The sequence below is a fragment of the Mustela putorius genome, unplaced genomic scaffold, assembly GCF_011764305.1.
Source record: "Mustela putorius furo isolate JIRA1106 unplaced genomic scaffold, ASM1176430v1.1 tig00003875_pilon_pilon_pilon, whole genome shotgun sequence".
NCBI classification, from domain to species: domain Eukaryota; kingdom Metazoa; phylum Chordata; class Mammalia; order Carnivora; family Mustelidae; genus Mustela; species Mustela putorius.
In genome coordinates this window covers 9,004,844-9,030,262 of record NW_025422026.1, presented here as the reverse complement: position 1 = coordinate 9,030,262, position 25,419 = coordinate 9,004,844, and the positions used below count along the sequence as shown (strand labels likewise).

Genomic DNA, 25,419 nt, shown 5'->3' with positions numbered 1-25,419 from the left:
CCCATCGTGCTGATGTTACTACAAAATGGGCCCCCCAAAAAGGGGTCCTGCAGGCTAAATACGGAGGCAGAGCCCCTGGGACTCTTGTCTCTGTGAGTCCCCTCATGGCCACCATTGAAGGAACATCCCTTCAGCTGTTTCTCACTGCCGCCAAGTGTCTCTCAACAGAAGGGAGCACAGCCCTGCCAGGTCCATGGGCGTCCGTGACCACACCGTGTCTCTCCTTGTATGTTCCTTCATGATGATGGTGCCTGCGTTTTCATTGCAGAGGTCCTCTGACAAGGAGTCCATCCTGACCATCCTCCAGGTCCTCGGAGATCTGCTTTCTGTTGGTGAGTGGGAGGAGGTGGGGGGCCTGTGGCTATGGTGTCTCCTGGATTCTGTGTGGTTTGCGGGTGGCGGTGCTCCAGGTCACGTTTTCTGTCAGAGATAATCAACTGCCCCCAGAGTGGGCTGGTTGTACCTTAGTCAGGCTCTTTAATCTTGTCCCCCACCCCATGGTGACCCAAACGTAGGAGGAAATTCTGCTCCGGGTGGTTATTCTATGGTGTCTCATCTGTGGTTAACGCAAGGTCCTCCAGGGGCCTGTGGCTGTCCTTGGAGGGCACCAGCCCTCATGACTCTACCCCACCCCTTCCTCTACTCCACTCCCTCCGCCCACTTAGAGAGTCAGGTATTGGCAGCTTCCTAACCTATGTCAAGTGCAGATGGGAATATGAGGCAGGAGCTCGACTTCGCGGTGTGGTGAGCTATTAAGTTTTCAGAGAAACGATGACAGAGTTGACCACACTGGAATCAGCTGGTTAACTGGGGCATGCCTCTGCTAGCTCACTTCAGTGTGAGGGTTCTGGAAAAAAGACCCTCTCAGACATTTCAGCACTCACTCGGGTTTCATTGCTACGGATGCCTGCCACATTGCATTAGGAAGAAATCTGCACACCCACGGGCGGGACCAAAAGGAACGTCCCTCCCCAGTCCAGGTGCATCGGGCTTCAGTTCCAGGAGGGAGGGGCCCTTCCCAGTGAGGTTTTCCCATAGGCTGTGCTGCCCTCCGATGGCAGGGTGACTTCCCTACAGCCTTCTGAGTGTGGTACCCTGTGGAGATGGAAGTCTCTTATCTTGTGGGATGGGGACTCCTTCACTTTGCCCAGGTGCCTGGAACCCGTGCACTGAAACCTTGCAGTTGCCCTTCTGCTATAGGAGCTGATCCCGCTTCTTTCGTAGACATGTGTCAACCATGCATGGTGTGTGGACAACCACGGGGGTCCCCTTCCAAGTTGAAACGTAATCCCTGCTTTTGAGCTTGTCCTGGGGCAAGGTGGGGGAGATCCCTGTTGACGACTAGTCTTAGGTAGAAAGACCAATATACCTGATCCTAGCTCCAGGCCCTTTTCAAAACTCCCGACGTGGATGACTGGCTGTCTGTTTCTTAAAGAAGCACTCCAGCTGTTTCCCTATATTCCTCTTGTCAGTTGCTGGAAACCAGCACCATAAAGCTGTAACATCACCAATTAAATTATTTCAGGCAAACTGTCACCCGGATCCTCATTACAGAGGACTCAAGCCTACACCAGAGGGATACTGATATTCCCTTTTCTATTAAAGATATGATTCCACGGAAGCCACACACACAAGAACACATGCATAGACTGAGACTCCGTTGGTTCTCAGGAAAGTAGTTTATGCAGGAGGACACACCTAGGTGCTTAGATATTCTATTATTTCTCCGTGTCTCACCCCCATGCCAGTCCCTTCCCTAAAAGTACAGCTTTACATGAGTTCCTTCAGAAACCACTCTGTTTTGGTTTCTGGTGCGAATTGTTTCTGGGGCAAACCGATCTTTGCTCTGTCTCTGTCTGAGGGGTCTTTCTGCGCCAAGAAAATGAGGGTGATTATTTGGGGGCCTAGCTGTCCTCTGCTTTCTCCCTCAGGCACTGACCGAAGGATTCGCTACATGATCAGTAAAGGGGGCAGCGAGGCACTTCTGCAGACCCTGGTGGACACAGCCAGGTCAGCTTCTCCAGACTACGATGTCCTGCTGCCCCTCTTCCGACTGCTGGCCAAAGTGGGCCTACGAGGTATCCACCCCCCCTGCATCTAAAAATGTGGCTGAAAAGGCACTTATGGGGTTGTTTTCATGACAGCAATTTAGGAAACTCTAGTGGGGAAGTGCAGGGAAGTCCTGGACACTTCGGAGCCAGGACCAGCCCCACAGGAGACATCATTTTGTTGTCCAGTGTCAGGGTGGGGCCCCGAGCAGACAGGGACTATGTGAGGCATGGAGCGGATGGGGGACAGAGGGGAAGGGCTCCCAGGCAGTTTTTCAATCACTTTAAGAATAAACAGAAAATTTCTATGAGCAGACTCTTACACAGAAGTTCATTATATGAGTGTGTGAGTTTTCTGGGGCTCCTGTAACAAATTCTCAGAAACTGGGTGGCTCCAAACAGCAGAAATACATTCTCTCACAGTTCTGGAGGACGGAAAGCCTGAAATGAGGGTGTTGGCAAGGTTGGTTCCTTCTGGAGGCTCCAAGGGAGAATCCGCTCCATGCCCCTCTGCTAACTTCTGTGTTTCCAGTCATCCTTGGAGTTTCTTGGCTTGTACACATGTCACTTCAGTTTCTACCTGTGTCTTCACGTGGTGTCCTACTCTGTGTCCTTCTGTGTGCCCTCCTCTTCTTACAGGGACATTGGTCACTGGATTCAGGGCCCACATAAATCTGTGATCTCACTTTAAATAATTAAATCTGCAAAGACCCCATTTCCAAAGAAGATAGCATTCTGAGGTTCCAGGTGGACACGAATTTTGGGGGGTGAATTTTCAGCCTATTACTAGAAGCCACACGGAACCAGAGCTTCCCTAGTAGAGGATGGGGGCCTCGAACTCTTTCTCCTTAGGCTCCATACCCATTTCTTTTTGCTCAGAAAAAGACCCTGAAGCTCCTCCCTAAAACCGTAGAACCTCTTAGCGCACACTCAGGAGGCACGCAGCCCTTGCAACCTAGTCATTAACAGTCAAGCTCCAGTTGTGTGAGGCCTCATGTAAGTCACAGTGGGAGAGCTCCGGCGCTGCAGAAGGTAGACCTGTGTTGTCCAGTGCAGGCAGCAGCGGCCACAAGGGAGCAGGGGCTCAGGGGCGCCCTGACCTTGCACTGTCTGGATCTCTGCTTTGAGTCCATTCCACACTCCTCAGGTCATGACGGAGACCCAGGCCTCGGCCAGCACCTGCGTGAGCATGTTCTCAACAAAACCAATCCAGTCCGTTCATTGAATATTTAGCCTGGAATGTCTGGGCACTGTGCCAGGCGTTGGGAACACTGGTGACCAAGACAGATAAGGGGCCCACTCTTACGGAACTTACATTCAAGTGGGGAAGGGCCGAAAGTGAATAATTTGCTAGGCAGAGTATGATAATTAGCTAGTAGCTGTGAGGGAAGGAAAAAAAGGGGAGATGTTCCTCTCAGATGGTGTGTTCAGAGAGAGGTAACAGGTGAGCCGACAGAAGGAGGAGGAGGAGAAGGAGGAGGAGAAGTCAGCAGAGCAAAGAGTGGCCACGTGAACTGTAGAGAAAGATTGGAGAGACACCATCTCTACCCTGGTTGTAAGTAGTGTTAACCGAGAAGTCAAATCTGGGTTTCAGGCCTCACCCCAGCACTAATTAGCTGTGCTGCTTGGGTAAGTTACTTACCCTTTCTGAGCCATTGGTCCCTCATCTGCAAAATAGAGGTATGAGTCCTTAATTTTAGGGTTTGCTGTAAGGATTAAGTGAGGTTGGATGTCACCTGCTTAGTGTGGGGGCCTGACAAACTAGAGTCATGTAGGTTTCATAGAAGAGAGAGAGATGCAGGATGGACCAAGGCCATCAGGGCCCTGATTCCCAAGCTCTGCACCTGGATAGTCCTATCGGCATCATTGTATCACTGCAGCCTCTGCCATCGCCAGATTGTAGCCCTCCCCACTGCCATGCAGGCTGCTGGGGGCTGACCTAACGGAGCCCGAGAGACGCCTCTGTGCTAGTGAAGGGCTCCGGTCGTATTAGTTTGGTTGCCATCTCTTTGCTGGTGTCCTTTGGTCTAGAGGTAGATATTGGCAAACTGGGTTTAGGATATTGTCTGTTTTACTCATTTCTACCTTCAGTGAGTCTGAGAGCAATTCAGGAAAATTACAGATAGAATTTTGCTCTTTAATACGTTGAGTGCCTTTCTTTGAAAAGACATTTTCCTACATAATCCTGATACCACGATTACAAATCTAACAAAATTGACAATACATGTATAATTTATACTCATTTCAGTTTCTCCAAATGTATCCCAGTGGGGCAATTACAGATGTGTTCAAAGAAGAAGCCAATCAAGTTCCACACATTGCATTTGGATGTTCTGTATTTTAAGTGTCCTATATTCCAGAACTATCTTAAAGGAAGAAATTTATACCCTCCTAAACTGTAGTTCACATTTGAGGTCAGCCAGAAGCATGCGAACATACGGGGTGTGTGAGTCATACAACCCACGAGGCCTCATGTAAATATTACTTGAAGAATGAGTGGACTTTATTTATACCCTGCCTTGGCTCTTCTGGGCCCCCCCTGGTTCCAGTGGGGACATACTTAGTAGCATTTTCCACTAGATGGGAAAAGTAACATTGGCTACGATCATTCTCTTGCCTTTTCCATCTTCGCCTTCCTGTGCTCCATGCATTGTACAGCCCTCCGAATTAGTGTGGAACATAACTAAGATAATTGATTTATGTTCCTAGATAAAAAGTTTGGACAGAAGGCCCTGGAATTGGAAGCACTCGATGTGACATTGATTCTGGCCAGGAAAAACCTGTCCCACAGCCAGAACCTCCTTCACTGTCTCTGGGCTCTGCGTGTGTTCGCCTCTAGTGGTAAGTGACTCAAATTATGGCTTTCTGGGGTGGCTTCCAGACCTGGGCCAGGACACCTAGCAACCATTTAGGGGCTGGGGTTGGAAGGAGGGTCTGGGTGTAGGATATATGTTGTCCCAGCAAGATAAATAGGTCACGAGGAGCGTCATGTTCTGGAGGTTGTAGAGGTAAAAAGTTCTTTCTTTGTCTCTTCCTCATCCAGGTAGAACTCTTGAGCTCATTACTGAGGTTGGATGCCAGTATTGTTTGCCCTTGGGAACCACACATCATGTAGTCTAGGCTTCTCCATTAGTACCACATGGTGAAAAAGACGACAGGAGAGAGTGTAGGGCTTTATTCAAGCCTTGTCCTATTCAAGGCATAGGGCGATGTTAAGAATGACCTTCACATCACAGATCTCCATACTGTGTCTCCGAAGTTGCCTGTTGATCACAGCATTCTTTACTGAAACATCTTTACCTCATTTTATCTCTGTGCTTCTCAACGTAGTCCTCCGGGTAACTAGATGCATCATGGCACATGTGTTCATACTTACCTGCTATCTCCTGCCTGGGATTATTTCAAATTATCATAATAATCCTGTGTCTAGACTTAGCATTTTTAGCCAAGAAGAGGGAAATGAAGCTTGGAAGAGAGAAGAAATTGCTTAAGTTTATGTAAACGTTTGGGGGCTGAGTTTCAGATGTCACGTTGACTCTCCATGTGGGGACACTTGCTATGAACAGAGTAGATTCTGTACCTCCCTTCCCATATAGAATGAGCACAGACTTTATTTCTCATTTCTGAGCCCCTTTCCTGAACAGTAGAAGTGATGTCATGCTCTCTAGTGGGAAAAACATGTCTTAGAACCAGGAAGACCTCGGTTTGACAATTGATTTCATTCCTTGGGAGTCCTACGGCATGGGCATTTAACCTGTTTACCTCCATTTCTTCTGTTGTAAAATTATAGTGGTTGTAAGAGCTCCCTGACCTGGAAGATGGGATAAGTGAGGTGACTTCCACGGGTATGTCTGTCGCATTGTAGCTGCTCAGTTAGAGTTTCCCTTCCCTGTTCTACTCTTTTACCGTAGTCCTTTGAAATGATAGGAAAAGCACACCTAAGGGGAATGAGGAAGTGACTTTTCCCCTAACTATCCTCAGAACTACTAAGATTAGTTAGCTATCTACTAAGTAAGTGGGGGCCCTATTTTATTGGTTAATTCCATTAATATCCACGGAGGACCCATAATGATAGAGTACTTTCAGGAAAAAACAAGATGGGTCCTTCACTCCATGTTCATGGAAGGAACCTCCTCCCACCCTCATATATGTTGACCAGAAGATCAGAATGGGAGAGGCTGAAAAGATTGTACAAACCCATCTTTAATTAAGGAAAGCCCAAGTGCAGAGCTGTGGCTTTGTGTAGAGGACAACTGTCATTAATAAGCAGCCCGAGGGTGGCTCACCCCCACTGGGAGTTTGCAACAGTGGAAAATTCAAAGTATCTCATTTTAGTTTCCTAAAGAATAATTAGGTTGAATAACTTAGCTTTCTTATTAAGTCTGTTGCTTGTAGATGTTTTGAAGAATTCCTTTTAGCAAGGGGCTCTAAAAATGTTGAGAGTTAACTGCAGGTATGAGGAGATGGCCATCTGTCTCATATTCTAAGACCACATTTATTATACTAGTGAATTTTTCTATAAAGGTTATTTTAAAATTCATACCGTGAGTCTTTATACAATGACATGAGACGCAAGCAGAGTTCACGAAATCTGTGGACTGATCGCTGTCTCTTTGGTGAATTGTTATCCACTGTTGAATGTTCCAGAAAGCTTTCTAAACATCTCCTATCTGTGGAAAGAGTTGGCTGGAACCATAATGGGGCTGCCACAGGAAGTGAAGCCTTCAGCAGCTCTGCTGGTCAGTGGGGATGTTGATGGAGCTGCTGGAGGCAGCTGACCTTGGGCAGCCAGCCAGCAAGGAAGAACTCGGCGGTGGGGGGGGGGTTCTTATTGTCCCCATCTTTCAATTCCAAGTCTAAAGTCTTCCGTATTACAACCCGTGCTCCTAAAACTATTTCATCCCTAATGCTACTTAATACTAGAATTTCGCTGAATGATTTGCCAAGAGATGGCTCCAGCATGTTTTCCCAGTTTAGAAATAAATGACTGAGTTGGTAGCCATGAGAATGGAAGATTGATGGGCAGGACCAGGATGCCAAATCTCTGAATTTGGATCCAGGCAGTTACTGCCTGTACCAGCCTCAGGAGGGACATATGCAGAGAGGGTGTTCCAGGAACACACAGTCTCTGTAATCACAAAGACATCAGCCTCAGTCTCTCTCTGGTGGACTGTACTGGGATGAACTATATTAGAGCCCCCAGATTTCCATCTCTCCTTCTTTCCCGAGGCTTGGAGCAAGCCAGGATAAGCCTCCCTTGTGTTTCTCTTTGTTTTTCCATGACCCCCTTGCTCCCACTCGTATTTCCTGGAATAAGACTGGCCCAACACACAAGGCATTCCTGAGCCTTGGTTTCAGCACCCCCATTGCGGTGGAGGAAAGAGACAAGAGAGTCACACCATGCAAAATCCCTTCTTTCCTTCTTTCATGGGAACTTCTTCCCCTTGCCAGACTGATTCCGTTTTGTCTCTGGGAGGCTCTCCTTATTTTTTTGACACAACCAGAGCTCCTCCTAAAGTGAGCTGAGTGCTGCGAGGAATTGGGGATGCTGCTGAGAGGCCACGGTGTCACTGGAGAGATGAGCGTGACATCCAGAGGTTTTGGGTGCAAAACTCGTATCTGAAGCCCCTGGTCAGCCTGGGTCGATCAGATACCATTGTCAGTTATTTTCTCTCACTCAGATCTATGGCTTAAAAAAAAAATAACCATTCAGTTGGGCGAAAAGACAAAAAATTTCCCAGGCTAGTGACCTTTGAGGAGGAAGAATTGATCCTTCCCTTGATGTGCTAGTAGATGGGGGCACAGTCAAGTCTGAGACTCAGTCATGGGAGATCCAACTACAAAAGCTGTTGGGGAACTTGGAACCAGGGTGCAAAAGAAAGGGGGTTGCCTTCTTCACTAGCTTGCCCCTCAAAGGTAAAGGAGCCAGTCCAAGTTGGATTGAACCTTAATCCACCCACCCATGACTTTTCTTTATGGTGAAGTCTCCCAATGGCAAAATGAGTCTAAGGAATGCTTTGGTCAGATACTGGCAGTGTGTGTGTGTGCGCCCGAGTGTACGTGTGCTCGTGTGTTTGCATCACGGGGCAAGTTGATGATGGGTGAAAGCACTTGAACAGAAAGCCGAAGGTCTACTTTCTGAAAATCTTCTGCTTGGCATTGGCTTTGGCTATTCTGAGTAAGAACACAATGAAGAGGTACACTGGGCCATCAGGAGTGAAAAAACATAATTTCATGGCTTGGGCCCGCTTTGAGAAAATAGTATGAAAAGGATGAAAAGGCAATGTATGCTTTACAGGTGATCTTTGCCTCCAGGCCAAGAATGCAAAGACCATCAAGTGTCCTTGCTTTTGAGTGGCCTTTGGCAAGAGATGGTGCTCCCCTATCTCTCAGGCCTACTCTGTAATGCCATAAAGAATTCTTGGTTTAGGTGGTTCAGTAACTACTGTGATTTGTTCTTTCACAGTCACCACGGGAGCCATGCTGGGAATTAATGGAGCCATGGAACTGCTTTTCAAGGTCATCACCCCTTATAGCCAGAAGCGCACCCGAATAATCAGGTAGGGGCACTTGCATAGTGCTTTTTCCCTCTTTGTAGCAGATGCAGAGCTGGAGAAGGCCTTGTGTACTCGTGCAGTGGCTTGCAGCTGAGTTGAGTGATAACCGCCCTCTTGCAGATACGGTGCAGGAACTATTGTGTTTCAACGGGCATCCCTCCCCACCCATGCATCATTTCCTCTAATCCGCACGGTGCCCCTGAACGGCTATGTTATCATCCTTGTTTTCAGATGAGGAAACCATGGGGAGAGAGCCTCATCCAAAGGTCACAATACTAAGAAATGGCAAAGCTGGGATTTGAACCTAGATCTTTCTGACTCAAAAGCCCATGTTTCTTGCCTGAAGCCTCAAGATATCCTTTATTTGCTCATCGTAACTCTACAGAGTTTGGGTAGCCCTTAAAAGAGGCAGCCTAGAGATGACAGGCAGAGGTGATGCCCCTCAGCTCATCTCTAGAATTGGCCAGTTCAATTTTGGTACGAGATCCAGGCCTTAGCACAGTCCATCATGGCTGCGTGCTGGTTTTGAGATGTACTTTTATGACTGGAAAATGAAACTTAGACTCTTCTCTCTGGCGCTGCTTGCTGGAGTGGAGTGAATCACAAACCTAAAAAGGGAGAGATGGTTAGACACGAGAAGATATTTGGAACCATTAAGATCCATCATTTATGAGGGTGACTCAGCAAGGACCTTGAAAGAATATTAGAAAGAATTCAGCCAATTTCTGAGATATATGGGGTCATTTGGCGGAGTAGCATTTCCATGCCCGGCCGTGAGATTTTTCAGCATCTCAGCATCTATCTTAGGCTGTTGTTCCTCCTGACGGTTTTTCTCCTGTGTCACCCCCAGAATGTCATTAGCATCTATCCTCACCTGTGGCTCTCCACGCCAGCATTTCCTAGAGTGAAATACATTCTATTTCAGTAAAAAAAGTCCTTATCAGATACATCGAGAGCTGTGGGGTTAGACCAAGTTACGCAGGTTCCTTTACAGTGAGACCACTCTCAACATTTGTGAAGCACGAATACATCCAGAATATTCAGGATGGGTCCTTGATTCACCCTGTCCTAAACCCAGTTTGGCCAGGGAATGGGTCTTGTTTGAAGACCACCATCTGGGGGGAGTCGCTGTTCTGTGTACCTCACTTTAGAAACTTCTGGAGATCAAATGTTCTGCCAAGTGGAAGTCAGTTGAATTCCACCAGGGGATCCTCAGTTAGTAATAGAGAACTTCAGGGTCACCAGCTCAGTGACCAATAAAGAGGAGCTTTCCTGAATTTCTGTAGTGGTCCATTCATTCTTCTTAAACTTCCATTTAATTCTATTTGGATGTGTATGACATGGGTACATGCAGTGTTTCTCATCCTGCGTGGGCCTTTGCTGCGGACATATGCAGTCTCAACATGTCCTGTGGTCACCAGTCTGTGAACTTGTATCTTTTTCCTCTATCGACAAGACCGCCTCTAATCTCGCAGTGTTTTCATTCATCTGTTTGGCAGCTCAGGAGTATGTGGTTGCCTCCCGGACATTGTGTGAAAATCGGTGTGATGTCCCCCGGGCCCATCTGCATAGGAGTGTCACCCAGTATGTCTTCTTGCCACGCGCATGCCATGCTGTTTGGAAGGCTTCTCTAGGACACTTTCCCAGCCAGCCTTGGCACTAGACTCCTCCCTTCTGGGGCACTGACAGCTTTTATTGTCTTCCTTGTTTAGGCCGAGCCGGGGCAGAGTAAGCAACAAGGCACAGAAGTCCCCTTCTCAGAGACTCATGTCAGGTTGCTGTGTCTCTTGCTCTTTTTGCTGCAAAGTGAGTTGAATTCAGGCACAGATCTGATCAGGGTGCCGTGGGAAAAACCAGGGATTCAGAGGGGTGGGTGTTTGACATGACAAAACGAAACTTTCAGGGATTTCGGGCTGATTTCTGCATTTCTGGTCTGTTCTATAAAAAGGAGACAAAAGGATTTCCTCTTCCTGAGCCCAAGGCCCGATTAAAACCAAGTCTCCACAGGGAAGGTGTTTCTTGCCACCACTACCATGTGGCTCTCATGGCCGTGGCCTTCATGCTGTGCCCTGCCTCGTCCTGAGCTCTTAGGAGGCGTTATCCCATCTGAGTCTTCTCGGCGAGGCAGGGGCTATTACTGTCCCCAATATTACGGGGAAAAAAATGGAAGCCGAAAGAAGTTAAGTGATTTGCTGGGATTTAAGTGCAAGAGCTGGGATTTAAACCCAGGTTGATACACGAGCTTTAGCTCTTTAAGCACCACTGGAGTGTCTTACACGGGTTGTTTCCAGCGTTTTATTCTAAACCACCACATGGAAGACGATCATAAGCACTTAGAGTTTGTTTAAATTTTTGTTGCCGTCTAAATGGCTCCTACTTGTGGAACAGTTTGCTTAATGATAGGGGAGTCTTTCTCCTCGGTAGAATGGCCATTTCCTCCCAAAGGCTAAATAATTTTCTGCTCCTTCCACGTTTGGACTCTTTCCCACAGCTGCCTTTTTTTCGATCTTACTTCCAGCACCCCCATAGCCAGGTAAGGACAAAGGCACTGAAATCCGAAGACCAGCATTGTAGCCCTCTTTCTAGTAGATTCTGCGGCGAGTCATTTAACCTTTCTTCACGGAGCTTTCACATTCATCGAAGTGTGGATGTCAAGTCCTGCCTCCTTGTGATGGTCATTAAGAAATAATGCATAAAAATCTCGTGAGTTTGGAGGTGCCCTAATACTGTTAACCATTATTAATACAAATACCGCTGGATACTGTGCTCGCTGCTTCAGATCAGAGAGCAGAGCCAGCGGAGAGCGTGCAGATGGGAAGTGTCTGCCACTACTCACCTTCTCCCATGAACTCCTATTTCCCAAAATAATAGCTAAGATGTACCCAGTGAATTTTCAACTCCACTTGGATGCTAGAATCCCAGTTTGAAGGGGTCTTCTGGGAAGGAGATGAAGTGCCATGTCAGAGGACGTGAATAGCCCTACTGAGTGTCATCTTGGAAATGCTAGCGAGCTATGGGTGAGTTGTTCTCAGGTACCTTTGTGGGAGCAGATGCCCAGGGCCATCACTTTGACTCCTCCCTGCCCTGCCTGACTTCTCCAGCACAAACCTAAAATTAGTGGTGCAGCTGTCGTCCAGCGAAGCCCTGTCTCCATATAGTACTCAGGGGGAGATTTATGGCAGAAGCACTAACCACACACCTTCTAGAGAGAAGGGACGTGCAGAGCAGTGCTCCAAGCCCTCTGTGGCCCTGTGCCTGTTCTCACTCCCAGGAGAGGTGGCTATTCCTGGCCTGGCTTTCTTCGCTTCCCAGATAACCCACCATGCCGGCCAGCTTGCCCTGCCGTGCATTTGTTTTGGCTTGTACCCGTTCCCTCGTGACCGTCAGCCCAGCAGGAGCAGCGTTGGCTCCTCCAGCCCTCTACCTGGTCTTGCCTGACTTCCAAGCCCTGCAGCCCCTGTCCCAGTCTCCATTCCATCCTTGGGTTCATCTGCTGGTCTCTCTTCCCAGCCTACTCTCCCCACGTGCGGCCCATGCTGTCCGGCCCCAGCTCTCCCCTCCGTGCTACCCCTGCCCTGGAGTGGCATTGCTGCCTTATTGCGTGGTAGACCTTCTCCCCGTTCTGCAGGCCCCACCTGCTCCAGCTCGCCAGGCAGGAGGCATCGTCTCCCACGGTGCTGCTCTCGCTTTTTGTTCACATTTTCACGACCCATACCAGATTTAACGCTGGCCTCTGTTGGTCTGCGTGTCTTCTTTTGTCTCTGAATTCTATACTTCATAAAGGTAGAAATCAAATTATATTGACCTTGGTGCTCTCCACAGGACCTGTCTAAATGCCTGGATGATGGGAGACTGTTAATTCAGTTAAAAAAATGTTTTTTTGAGTAACTTCTCTATGAGTAAAAGCCAGCATTTGGTGAGTGTACATTATAGCAGACATTTTGGATTTGTGAGCCCATTCTTCCTTGACTTCAAGCTGGCTCCACATGCATAGTTCCATCATGTCCAAACATGCCTGGGACATGGTGCGGCAGGTCTCTGTGAGTGCCGGCCGTCATGTGAGGGACTGAGGTGCCTTCTGGGAAATAACTCATTCTAGGAGAGTGAGAAGCGGAGTCCATCCGCTTGAAAGGCAACACACCATCACTCACTCCAGGGAAGGGAAAACTGGGGAGTCTTCTCTGTCTTCCTTACAGCTGTCTGGGGAACTGACCTCTCCTGGCGGAAGGGAAAGATCTGAGTTTGGGGGGACGCCAAGGGGCGGCATTCATATGAAAACTTTGCTTAGTTTTTGAGATAGGCTTCCAGGATTTGGTTTGATGATTGATTCAGCTGGGGCTTTAGAATTTATGGGGGAGCTTTTTATAGCAATAGGGAGGGAGAAATGACACCAGGCCAGGGTGAGCTGGCTCTTGCTAACTTGTTCTGCTGTGGACAAGTTTGTTTATCTGCACCAGAGCTGTCTTTGCGCCGTCCAAATTCACTAAGTGGGAAAATTTATTGAGTTGAAGAAGGATTGCTTGTCTGTGACCGAATCATACTGTGACCTTAGAGAAGATTATATTTGTCCCAGAAGCAGACACCTTCTGCTAGGAGCTGTGCCTCCTTCGCTCCTTTATTTCCTGAATGGACTTGAGGGTTTGGGTAATAAGAATGGCCTTTTTCACTGCTTATCCACCTGACCATTTCCAGAGCATGGCCGCATCCCCTCTGATCCTGCTGGATTGTCACACTGTGATACTTAACCCAAGCTTTGAAGCTGAGTTACCGGCTGCTGTCATCAGTACACTGCCCAGGTCTCTACACTCTACTGGCTTGTCTTCCCGCAAGAACATCAGCGTCAATTAGAAGTGGGTTGAGTCTTCCAGCAGAGAAGCTGGTTCTTAAACTCCATCGTAGTCTCTGACCATTGTGCCACACTTTGGAAAAGAGGACTCAGGGCTGCCCTCTGGCTGAGCGAGTTCCTTCATCCCTCACCTCCATTTTCTCTATAGAGTGATTCAAAGAACACAGGAGGTCAGGAAGTGTGTCGTTTAGGGCCATGCTGGTCTCACTCACACAGACACAGACACCAGAATCACCAATATCCACTCCCGCCAATGTCCTCTCAGATTATCAGCAGGGTTCTCATGCTCTGATTTATACTCTTTAGGTTCAGGGGTGCCTGGGGGCCTGACTTTCAGTGGGGCTAAGGGGTTTAGAGGCTGTGTGTTCTCCCTGTGCTCAGACACCTTGGTGACAGAAGGAGATGGATATGTCCGTCTTCAGCAAGCCCTACAAGCGAATTCTTTTGCTTACCCTCCTGTTGTAGTTCCCTGGGCTCAGAATACTTCTCGGTGATCTTCTCCCATCAAAGGCCTGATCTCAAGGCATCTCTGGCATTTGAACTTTGCCTGAGTGCAGGATTACTGGGCATTGCTTCATTGGAAGTCCTTTATGGTGATTTCATCTTCAATTTATGAGCTATAAAAAATGTCCTGCTCCTATTTTTCCTCCCCGGCAAATCACTGTGTTTTCCCAGAGCCAGGCCTTCTGGGCTTTCTCCAACCATCGCACCATTCCACTTTATCTGACAGATGAGTGGGGACTCAACCAAAGCTAATGGGTTCCCTGAGATTATGAGCGATTGGGTGACTCAGCTACTTTGTCACCAAGACAAAGAGGCAAATTTTCCTGTTCCTCAAAATAGCTTCTGAATTTCTCCCTGGGTGTTCATTTCCTCCTACCTCCCCATTAATGGCTTTGTGACTTTTGCTGCTCTCCACTCAATATAATTAGACTCTGTGGTCTCTGGGGCATGGGCTCACATTAGGGGTTCCAAAGCTGTGTGCTCCAGATCACTTGGACTCAAATACCTTGGAACAGGGACAAAAAAAATTCCATCCCAGCCTCACAAGTGCTGATATTGGGGAGTGTGCAACATGGTCTCAACTTACTGACGGAGTGATTAGTGCATTTGCCACCTGACTCCAAGCCTGTAGCTGACGGTGGAATGAATAGTTTCCTACACATATTAAGCCTTGGCAACTAGGTTGGTTGGTTTAAATCCCGTTCAGCTTCTTGGGAAGCCAGCGATCTCTCCCTGATTAGAGCCCATCATAGATATTCAAGTCATGGGATCTAAAGTTGGAAGGTCTTTAAGGATCTGCTGGTCTAACTCTTTGATTTTAAGATGAGGTCACTGAGACCCAGAGAGGTTGGACTAAGTCTTCTATCCTAGTGTCAGGACATTATTCCCTTTCCTGAGATGCTCCGCTGCACAATGCAAATTAAACATGCCCCAAAGTAGGATTTTTAACATTTATTCAACAGTATTCTATGGTCTGTCTTGGTGCTGGGCATGGGGGTTTGAAAACAACAGAAGGTGCACCCTGTTCTCAAGTTGCTGATCGTATAGCTACAAGAAACATGCAGTGTTGTAGCAATTTTCTGACCCAGTATTGGCTTGTGCAATGGCTCAGCTTCCTGTTGTGTGGAAATGATTTCTCGTAATGTCTTTATCCCGAAGTGCCCTTATAGCTACGCCCTATGCCTCAGGAAACCCTGGAGAGCCTTCCTTGAAATGTATATAGTACTCCCCGGTGCCTGACATGGGCTGGGGTTGGCATGGCATCAGGCAAGGCTCTTAGTCTCTGTTCTTGCACTCTGACCCCCTGCCACCTGAGTGAGGTGGGCCAGACACCTTGAGCAGTAGGAGTCCTGGAACATGCCCATGGGGTTTCCCTGAGTGTCCATGGCCAGTCCTTGATTAAAGTAGGATGGCTTGGAAAGCAGGTTACTCCTGCTATCTGGCATGGTATTTCTTCCTTAGCATGATGTGAGATGGCACAGACAGAAAGTTATTGACTTGCTGATTTGGGGCACATCAAATTGTATAGAAGGAGGCTCAGGAAAAAAACAAACAAAAACCATCTTGGACCCCGCGTATCCTGGGATGATGCTTCATGGGCCACTTCGCCATGGTGAGGTTCTCGATAGAAACTCCATTTCCTTCTTTATCTGCTGAAGCATGTACTGTCTGGACCTCTCCATTGATTCCCCCCCCCCCCTTTATTCCCCTGGAGACTGGAGGCGGGCTGTTGAGGAACTTTTGCTTTTCATAGAAGTTAATCTTCTAGCCCAGCCTGACTCAGCAAGGAGCTTTTGCAAAGAAGGTTGTATCTTCCTGTAAATCGTACCCTCCCCGCAATACTGCAGCTGCCTACAAATATGTGGGAGAGGAGATTTGAAAAACAGGAGAGAGGTATGAAAAGATATAATAGGTCAACAGAGCCTCTTGTGACTTTCACCTTCCACTTTGAGGAAAGTGATATTTCTAATAGGCCATTACCAAATTCAGGGATTGATTCCACACTCAGACATCACAAATGATAAAGCACATGGGGGGAGGAAACATACTCTGCTTTTCCTGTGGGGGTGTGAGTGGGTGCCTTGCCTGGAGATGTGCTTACTTAGCAGTGACAAACCAGCTCAATTAGGTGGAAAGGAAAGGGTCAAAAGGAAGCCATTATGCAGATGTACCGTCATCTAAAGCTAGCTGCTTTTAAGAATTTAGGCAGAGGTTGTGGGATGGGAACAGATAGGAGGCTTTCTCAGTTCATTTGTATTGCTATTTTAGTATTAGAGCTCACGTGATCATTAATTACATTCAACAGAGCCAATGAGAAAGATGGCTAGACTACCATTTAAAAGAAGTGAATTACTAGAAGTTAGGTTTGAATTTCTCTTAGGTGGTACATAATAGGTATTTAGTAAATGCTAGCTGAATGAATGCTTTTATTTTAGTTTGAGTTGCCCTCTTTTAACCATTTATTCAGTAAGTGTTTTGGGGCATTTGTTATCAGCAGAGATGTGTGAGCTTTGAGATTAAAATAAATATTCCTAGCCCTCAAGGAGCTCAAAGATATATGTACACATCAGCATGTAAACCAACACACACACAGAAATACTGTAATAGCAGGGTGTTTGAAGAAGGAAGACTTTAGTCTACCCAGGAACTGGCAAAGAGGAATTGACTGAGAAGGCAGCTTTTGCTTTGAAATAGGGAAAGAGTTTCCAGGATGTTAAGATTATAAAAGGGACAGAAGCAAGATAGGGACAGAAGCAAGTTCAAAGACTGAAAAAAGGAGAGAGAGAGAGAAACCTGTGAAGAAAACCTTATGAGGCTGGAGTATTTTGCAAGAAAGTAAGGTCCAGGACCTCACCCAAATTGATTTGGAACACTCTAGTATCTCACTAGACAATAAAAGAATGGGAATATATAATTCACAAAGAGGAAATAGAAAAACTGATAAACTCAAAAAATATTCAACTTGCCAATAACCAGAAAACACAGTTTAGATCAAGACACCAATTTCATAAATCAGAGCAGCAGACATTTTTGAGAAATGAAAGTGGTGAGGATTCAATAAGATGGGCACTCACATATGCTGCTAGGAATGCAGGCTGAGAAAACCTTCATGAGAATGATGGGGTGATGTACATAATTTTTTTTTGAAGTTTCCATTCCTACTCAATTTTTTCACTCCTTGAAATCTATCAAAAAGAATCACTGAAAAAGGTAGATGAAGACTTGTGCGCAAACATCTCAAACATAGTATCATTTATAATTGGAATTATAGCCAGAAAAAATCTGATAACAGGGGATGAGGTATAGTAATAGTGATATAGTTATACATCATAATATTATATATTATGGCAACACACAAAAATAGATTAGGAATGATGTATGCTAATGGTAATAGCTTATGATAAAATACTGACTAGAAAAAGTAAGGTTCAAAATGCAGTATGATCCCGGTTACACACACACCTTCTGCTTTAGGCAGATATGAAAGAACTGGGGACAGATTCATCTTCCCACCTGAAAAAAATGAAATCATAGATAAAATATATAAAACAATGTTTTTAAGGATACTAGGTATCAGGGAATGAGGGACAGTGATCCCTGAAAGGTGAACCCTTGAATTACCATAGTTGATGACTTAGAGAGCTTCCAGGTTGCAGTAAAGAGCAGGGGACCCAAGATATAGCCTAGCAGATGCCCTGACATTGATAGGACAGAGCTGAGGAGAGGACTCAGAGTCTGGAGATAGCACGCTGCCCAGAGTTCACAGAACAGGTTGCTGGAAGGAAGAGAGAGAGAGGGAGAGAGAGAACTCTGAAGAACTTCAGAGGTTCTCCTTTAAGAATTCATCTGGATATTTATCAGGGCGTACTTATGGGGAGACTACGCAAAGATAGGGAATGACCACCTAAAAGGAATGGAGGGAAAAATGCCTGGTGCTCACATAGGGCTAGATATAATGCTCAGTTCTACAAGGGAGACTGGAAAAACCTCATGATTTGTGGGATATTAGGTAGAATACACAGAAGAGTCTTTCCTTAGTAGTGGGGAGTAATTACCTCTAAACTGAACATTACTCTGATCCTGCCTATTATATTTTAAAAGCAAGAAGTGAAGAAATAAAACTGTGTCTAAGAAACTTACCTGCTTCAGAGTATTTGTAGGAACACAAAAATATTCAGCATTTAACAAAGTAAAAGTCACAGTGTCCAGAACCCAATAAAAATTATCAGACATTAAAAAGTTATTCTAACCATATAACTAAATATATATATATTTATATAAAATATATATATTATATATATATTTATATAAAATCATTTAAAAAGATATAAATTGAACTAGAGATGAAAGCTATGGTCTGCAAGAATTAAGTTATATTAGATCTGGCAGAAGAAAAGATGAGTGAACTTGAAGACATAATGACAGAAAGTACCCAGAATGAAACACAGAGAAGAAAATAAGAAAAAAAATACATAAAGAGAACACCAGTGAATCACGGGACAACTGAAAGTAGCCTAATAATATATGTATAATGGCAATCTCTGGAAAGAGTGGGGACAGAAAAAAATATTTGAAGAAACAATGGCTTAAATTTCCTAAATATGATGGAAACTCTAAATTCGGAGATCCAAGAAGCTTAATACACCACAAGCACAAGAAACATGAAAACTACTCTAATACAAAACATAATCAGATCACTCAAAGCTAATGTAAAGAAAAAAAAATTAAAAAGCAGCTGGAAAAAGAAGAGACCGGTATGTAGAAAGAATCAACAGATTTTTCTTTGGAAATAATACAAATGAAAAAAGAGTGTAGCTTTATCTTTCATGTATGGAATTACATATGCCACTAACATATCTTTCAAAAATGCAGATGGAATAAAAACTTTTCAAACATACAAAAAAAGTAAAAGAATTCATTGGTAGTTGACAGGAAATTTCCCCATTACAGGAAGTGTGAAAAGAAAACCTCATGCAGAAAGAAAGTAATATTGGGTGAAAAGATATTTGCTCAGAAGACTGAAACACTGGAAGTAGTAACCACATGAGTAAATATATTTGATTCTTAGTTTATTATTTTAATCTCTTTAAAAGATATGTAAGGGGCACCTGTAGCTAAGTCAGTTAAATCACCGAGTCTTGGTTTCAGTTTAGGTCATGGTCTCAGGGTCATGGGATCAAGCCTTGTGTCAGGCTCCTCACTCAGCATGGAGTCGGCTTGAGATTCTCTCTCTCCCTTTCCCTCTGCCCTCCCTCTCCCCCCACCACTCACTCACTTTCTTTCTGAAATAAATAAAATCTTAAACAGAAGAAAGTATTTCAGTAAAAATAATCACAATGTAGTCTGGAGTTATAGTTCATGTAAAGTTAAAATGTGTAACTACAAGAGCACAAAGGTCAGCCTGAGAGAAATGCAAGTATTTTATTGCAGTGGTCTTATTGTGAACTGGAACAGTAACACTTAAAGGTAGACCATGATCTCTTAAGGCAAACAGTAAAATAATAAAACAAAGCATTATAGCTAAGACAATAAAGATGATAATATGGAATAAAAATATTCAATTTAATCCAAAAAAAGGTGGAAGAAGAAGAAAGGATGATCAAGAAACAAGTGTTGCATGCAGACAATGAATAGGAAGATGGTAGATTCATACTTAAGTACATCAAAAAGGCATAAATGATCTAAACATCCCAGTTGAAGAATAAAGGCAATCGTATTGGTAGCTAAGCAAGACTCAAATATTTGCTGCATACAAGAAACACACTTTAATATAAAGACACAAGTAAGTTTAAAGTAAAGGGATGACAAACATACACCAAGCTAATACTAACCAAAATAATGCTGGATTACATTTACTAGTAATCAGATACAGTAGATTTCAGAGCGAAGAATTTTACCCTGGATCATATAATGATAACGAAAAAGGGTCAATTTATCAAGAGGACTTGAAAACCTTAAGTATGTATGTACCCAATGACAGCACTTCAAAATCAAGGAGGTAAACATCAGTACAACTGAGGGGAGAAGTAGACACATCCATAATTAGAGTTAGAGAGTTTAATAACTCTCTCAAAAGTTGACAGAATTAGAGGGGAAATCAGTAAGAATATGGAAAAATTGAATAACACTATCAACCAATGTAACATAGTTGATATTCATAGAATACCTACAAACAGCAGAATATAGATTCTTCTCAAGTGCCAATGGACCTTTTACAAAGGTAGAGAATATTAGGGCTGTAATACCAGTCACAATAATTTCCAAAGAGTTCAAGCGGTATAAAATATAAAGTGTGTTCCTGACCATTATGCTGTTAAATTAGAAATCAATAAGAGAAGAATCTTTTGAGGAGCCCCCAAATGTTGGAAATTAAGTAACATATTTCTAGAGAAATCAGTGAGTTAAAGAAGAAATCCAACGAGAAGATAGAAAATATTTTGAACTGAATAAAAATGAAATATAGCATATTAAAATCTCTGGGATGCCACATTCTTGGAAATTTATATATTACAGGTACATCTTGGAAAAGAAAGGCCATTCTAATTAATGGCCTCAGATTCCACCTTTAGAAACCTTTAGAAAAATGTTAATATCTGAAGTAAGTAAAAAGAAGGAAATAAGAAAGGTAAGAATAGAAATCCATGAAATGATAAAAGAAAAACAGTAGGGAAAAATTAATCGAAAGCTGATTCCTTGGGATCAATAAAATTGCTAAAATCCATATTCCAACTGACCAGGAAAAAGTGAGAGAAGACACTAATTACGATTATCAGGCATGAGAGATGATGAGATTGCCACAAGTTACATAGTTATGAAAAGAATAATAAGGGAATTTTACAAACAACTTTATGCCAGTAAATGTGACAACTTAACATGAAATGGAAAAGTTCCTTGACACACTACCAGAGCTCACTCAGGAAGAAACAGATGACCTAAATAGCTCTATATTTACAAAAAGAATTGAAGGTATAGTTAAAATCATCCTCAGAAAGAAAATTCCAGGTTCAGATGTCTTCATTAATTAAAGAATATATTAGCCATTGCATATAACTGTTCAAGAAAAGTAAAGAAAATACTTTCCAATTTATTCTGTGAGGCCAGCATTAACCTGATGCCAAAAGTAGGCAAAGACATTACAAGGAAGGAAAACCACAAGCCAGTATCTCATATGACTAGAGATTCAAATATCCTTAACCTAAGTTTATAAAATTGATAGCAACAGTGTATAAAAAGATCAAAACAAATTAAGATTTATCCCAGGAATGCAAGGCTGATTTAATATGAAGAAATCATTGTATATAATTTCCCTTGTAAAAAAAATGAGAAGAGCAACAACATATGATTATCTTGATAGACATAGAAAAAACATTTGACAAAATTCAACACCATTTCCTCATAAAAATTCAACAAATAAGTAGAAAGGAACTTTCTCAATAAATCACAACTGGGAAAACCATCAAGGGATGTCATACTTAAATGGCAAAAGACAATACTTTCCTCCTGAGGTCAGAAGCAAGACTAGAATGTCCACTTTCTCCACTTCTGTTCTACACTGTATTGGAGATTCTACTTAGGGCAAGTAGACAAGGTAAAAAATAAATAAGGACATCCATATGGGTAAGGAATAAGTACAGTTCTCTATTAACAGATGATATGATTCTCTATACAGAAATTCTGATGGAATTTACACCCATACACAAGCTACCAGAACTATTAATTGAGTTTACCAAAGTTCTAGAATGCAAAATCAATACACAAAAATAAATTATACTTCTATATAATGCAGCAAAGCATTGGAAACTAAAAGTTTTAGAATACAGTTTACAACAGCATCAAAAAATATGAAATACTTAATCTGACAAAAGATGTTAAAGATCTATATACTGCAAACTATAAAACATTTCTGGAACAAATTTATGAAGACCTAAATAAAAAGAGTTAATGGCTTGGAAGACTCAATATTGTTAAGATGTCAATTTTTCTTTAATTGATTTGTAGATTGGATGCATTCCCAGTCAAAATTCTGAGGAATTTTTTATTTGTAGAAACTGATAAATTGATTCAGGAATTCATATGGAAATGCAAAGGATCTAGAATAGGCAACACGGTTTATATTTATTCTTATATTTCAAGATTGATTATAAAGCTACAGTAATCAAAGCAATGTAGTATTGATATCAAGATTTACAAATAGATTAATGAAACAGAATAGTTCAGAAATAAACCTGCATGTATAGAAACAACTGATGTTTGTCATATGCGAATTCCACACAGAAACAATGGTCTCTTCAATGTATGGTCCTTGAAAAACTTGATGCTCATATGCAAAAGATGAATTTCAGCTTACATCTCACACTATAAAGATAAAATGGGTAATAGCTCTAAGCTGGCAACCTACAGCTATGAAATTTCTAGGAGAAATCACTGGGGAAAACCTTTGTGACCTTTGGGCAAAAATTCTTTAGATGCAGTATAAAAAACACAATCTATGAAGTAGCAAATGATAAAATGGACATCATCAATATTAACAACTTTATATTCTGAAAGTACTAGTAAGAGAATGAAGTTAGAGGTCCCAGACTGGGAAACGATATTTGTCAGTCATATATATCATAAAGAAGTTTTATCCTGTATATATAAAGAAAACTCAAAATTCAATAATAATAAAATGAGCTATCTAATTTAAAAGGGGGCAAAAGATTTGAACAGATACACATTAAAAAATCATTCACCGTGATTGAGTAGGATTTATTCCTGGGGTGCAAGGGTAGTTTCATATTTGCATATTAATTGACATGATATATCATGTCTATAAGAGAAAGGATAAGAACCCTATGGTCCTTTCAATGGATGCGAAGAAAGTATTTGACAAAGTACAGAATCCATTCATGATAAAAACCCTCAACAAAGTAGGTGTAGAGGGAACATATCTCAACATAATAAAGGCTGTTTATGAAAAACTCACAGCTAATGTCATACTTAGCGAGGAAAAATTGAGAGCTTTCCCCCTAAGCTCAGGAACAAGACAAAGATGTCCACTCTCATCACTTTTATTCAACATAGCAGTGGAAGTCCTAGCCATAGCAATGAGATCACACAAAGAAATAAAAGGCATCCAACTTGGTAAGGAAGAAGTAAAACTCATTATTTGAAGATGACATGCTATTCTATGTAGAAAACATGAAAGATTTTACCACAAATCTGGTAGAATTGATAAATTCAGTAAAGTCATAGGATACAGAATCAACATATAGAAATACCGAAATTGGTTACATTACGATACACCAATAATGAAGCAGAAGGAAGAAAAATTAAGGATTTACAATTGCACCACAACAAGAGGATACCTAGGAATAAACTTAACCAAAGAGGTGAAAGACCTGTACTCTGAAGAGTTATAAAACTCTTATGAAAGAAATTGAAGACTATGCAAAGGAATGGAAAGGCATTCCTCGCTCATGGATTGGAAGAACAAATATTGCCAAAATGTCCAGACCACCCAAACCAATCTACACATTTAGTACAATCCTTATCCAAATAACAGCCTTTTTCACAAAGCTAGAGCAAACAATCCTAAAATTTGTATAGAACCCCAGAAAACCCTAAATATAAATAGTTAAAGCAATTTTGTAAAAGAACAGCAAAGCTGAATGCATCATGATTCCAGACTTAGATTATATTACAAAGCTGTAGTCCTATTGGCACAAAACAGATTCATGGATCAATATAACAGAAGAGAAAACCCAGAAATAAATGCACAATTATATGGTCAGTTAATTTTTGCCAAGGCAAGAAAGAATATCCAATGGGAAAAGACAAGTCTCTTCAACAGATGGTGTTGGGAAAACTGGACAGCAGCAGGCAGAAGAATGAAACTGGACCACTTTCTTAGACCACAAAAAATAATTTCAGGATGGATTAAAGACCTAAATGTGAGACCTAAAACCATAAAAATCCTAAGAGAGAACACAGGCAGTAACTTCTTTGACATTGGCCATAACAACTTCTTTCTAGTTATGTCTCCTGAGGCAAGGGAAACAAAAGCAAAAATAGATTGTTGGAACCTCCATCAAAATAAAAGATCCTACATTGCAAAGGAAATAATCAACAAATCTTAAGGTCAACCCACTGAATGAGAGAAGATATTTGCACATGACACATCTGATGAATGGTTAGTATTCAAAATACATACAAACCAACACACCCAAAATGAATAAATGAATAATTAAAAAATGGGCATAAGGTATGAACAGATGTGTCTCCAAAGAAGACATGCAGATGGCCAACAGACACATGGAAAGATGCTCAACATCACTCCTTATCAGAAAAGTGTCAATCAGACATATGATGAGATATCACCTCACACCTGTCATAATGGCTAAAATCATCAGCATAAACAAACAGGTGTTGGAAAGAATGCAGAGAAAAAGAAACCTACTTGCACTGTTGGTGGGAATGCAAACTGGTGCAGCCACTGTGGAAAACAGTATGGAGGTTATTCAAAAAGTTAAAAATAGACCTACCTAATGATCTAGCAATCACACTACTGGGGTATTTACCCAAAGAATACAAAAACACTAAATCAAAGGGATTATTGCAGCATTATTTACAATAGCTAAATTGCGGAAGCAGCCCAAGAGTCTGTCAGTAGATGGATAAAGAAATTGTGGTATACATATACAATGGAATATAATTCAGCCATAAAAAATGAAATATTGTCATTTGCAATGACATAGGTGGAACTAGAGAATATAATGCTAAGTGAAATAAGAAATACATTATGATTTCAATCAAATAAAGAATTTAAGAAAAAAACAAATGGGCAAAGGGAAAGAGAGAGAAAGAGAGACTAAGAAACAGGCTCTCAACTATAGAGAACAAAATGATGATGACCAGAGGGGAGGGAAGTGGGAGGCTGGGGTAGATCCGTGATGGGGATAAAGGAGACCACTTGTTCTGGGAACACCAGTTGTTGTATGGAAGTGTTGAATCACTATATTGTACTCCTGAAACTAATATCACACTGTATGTCAAGTAACTGGAATTAAAATAAAACAGTAAAAAAAAGTTTGAATAAATCTATCACCAGAGAAGATATACAGGTGAATATGTGCACATAAAACAGGAGCGACATTCAAGTTCATGACAGAAATACATATTAAAACCACCTTATGATTCCACTATGTACCTGTTTATTACAGTTAAAATAAAAAAGATTGATGATCACAAAGGTTGGCAAAGGTGTGGAAGAAGTAGAACTCCCACATTCTGCTGGTGGAAGGATAACACCCCTTGGAAAACAGTCTGGCAGTTTCTGAAAATTGAGCGCATAACCTCTAAAAAGAGGACTACTCTTTTTCTGGGTATTTACCCAATAGAAATGATAGCATATATCCTTACAAAGATTTGTACAAATGTGTGTGGTAGCCCAAATCCAGAAACAGTAATAATTTCCACCAACTGG

The 25,419-nt window shown here is 42.7% G+C and overlaps 1 protein-coding gene across 1 annotated transcript in view; it reads left to right on the top strand.

Annotated features, from left to right (window-relative positions):
* The window catches only part of AGBL1 (AGBL carboxypeptidase 1), a 727,538-nt gene that overhangs the window by 59,196 nt on the left and 642,923 nt on the right, over window positions 1-25,419 (top strand). The window contains exons 2-5 of the mRNA XM_004774140.2: window positions 269-332; window positions 1,932-2,078; window positions 4,758-4,889; window positions 8,515-8,608. Of these exons, the coding sequence (XP_004774197.2) occupies window positions 269-332; window positions 1,932-2,078; window positions 4,758-4,889; window positions 8,515-8,608 (437 nt within the window). The remainder of the gene's footprint in view (window positions 1-268; window positions 333-1,931; window positions 2,079-4,757; window positions 4,890-8,514; window positions 8,609-25,419) is intronic.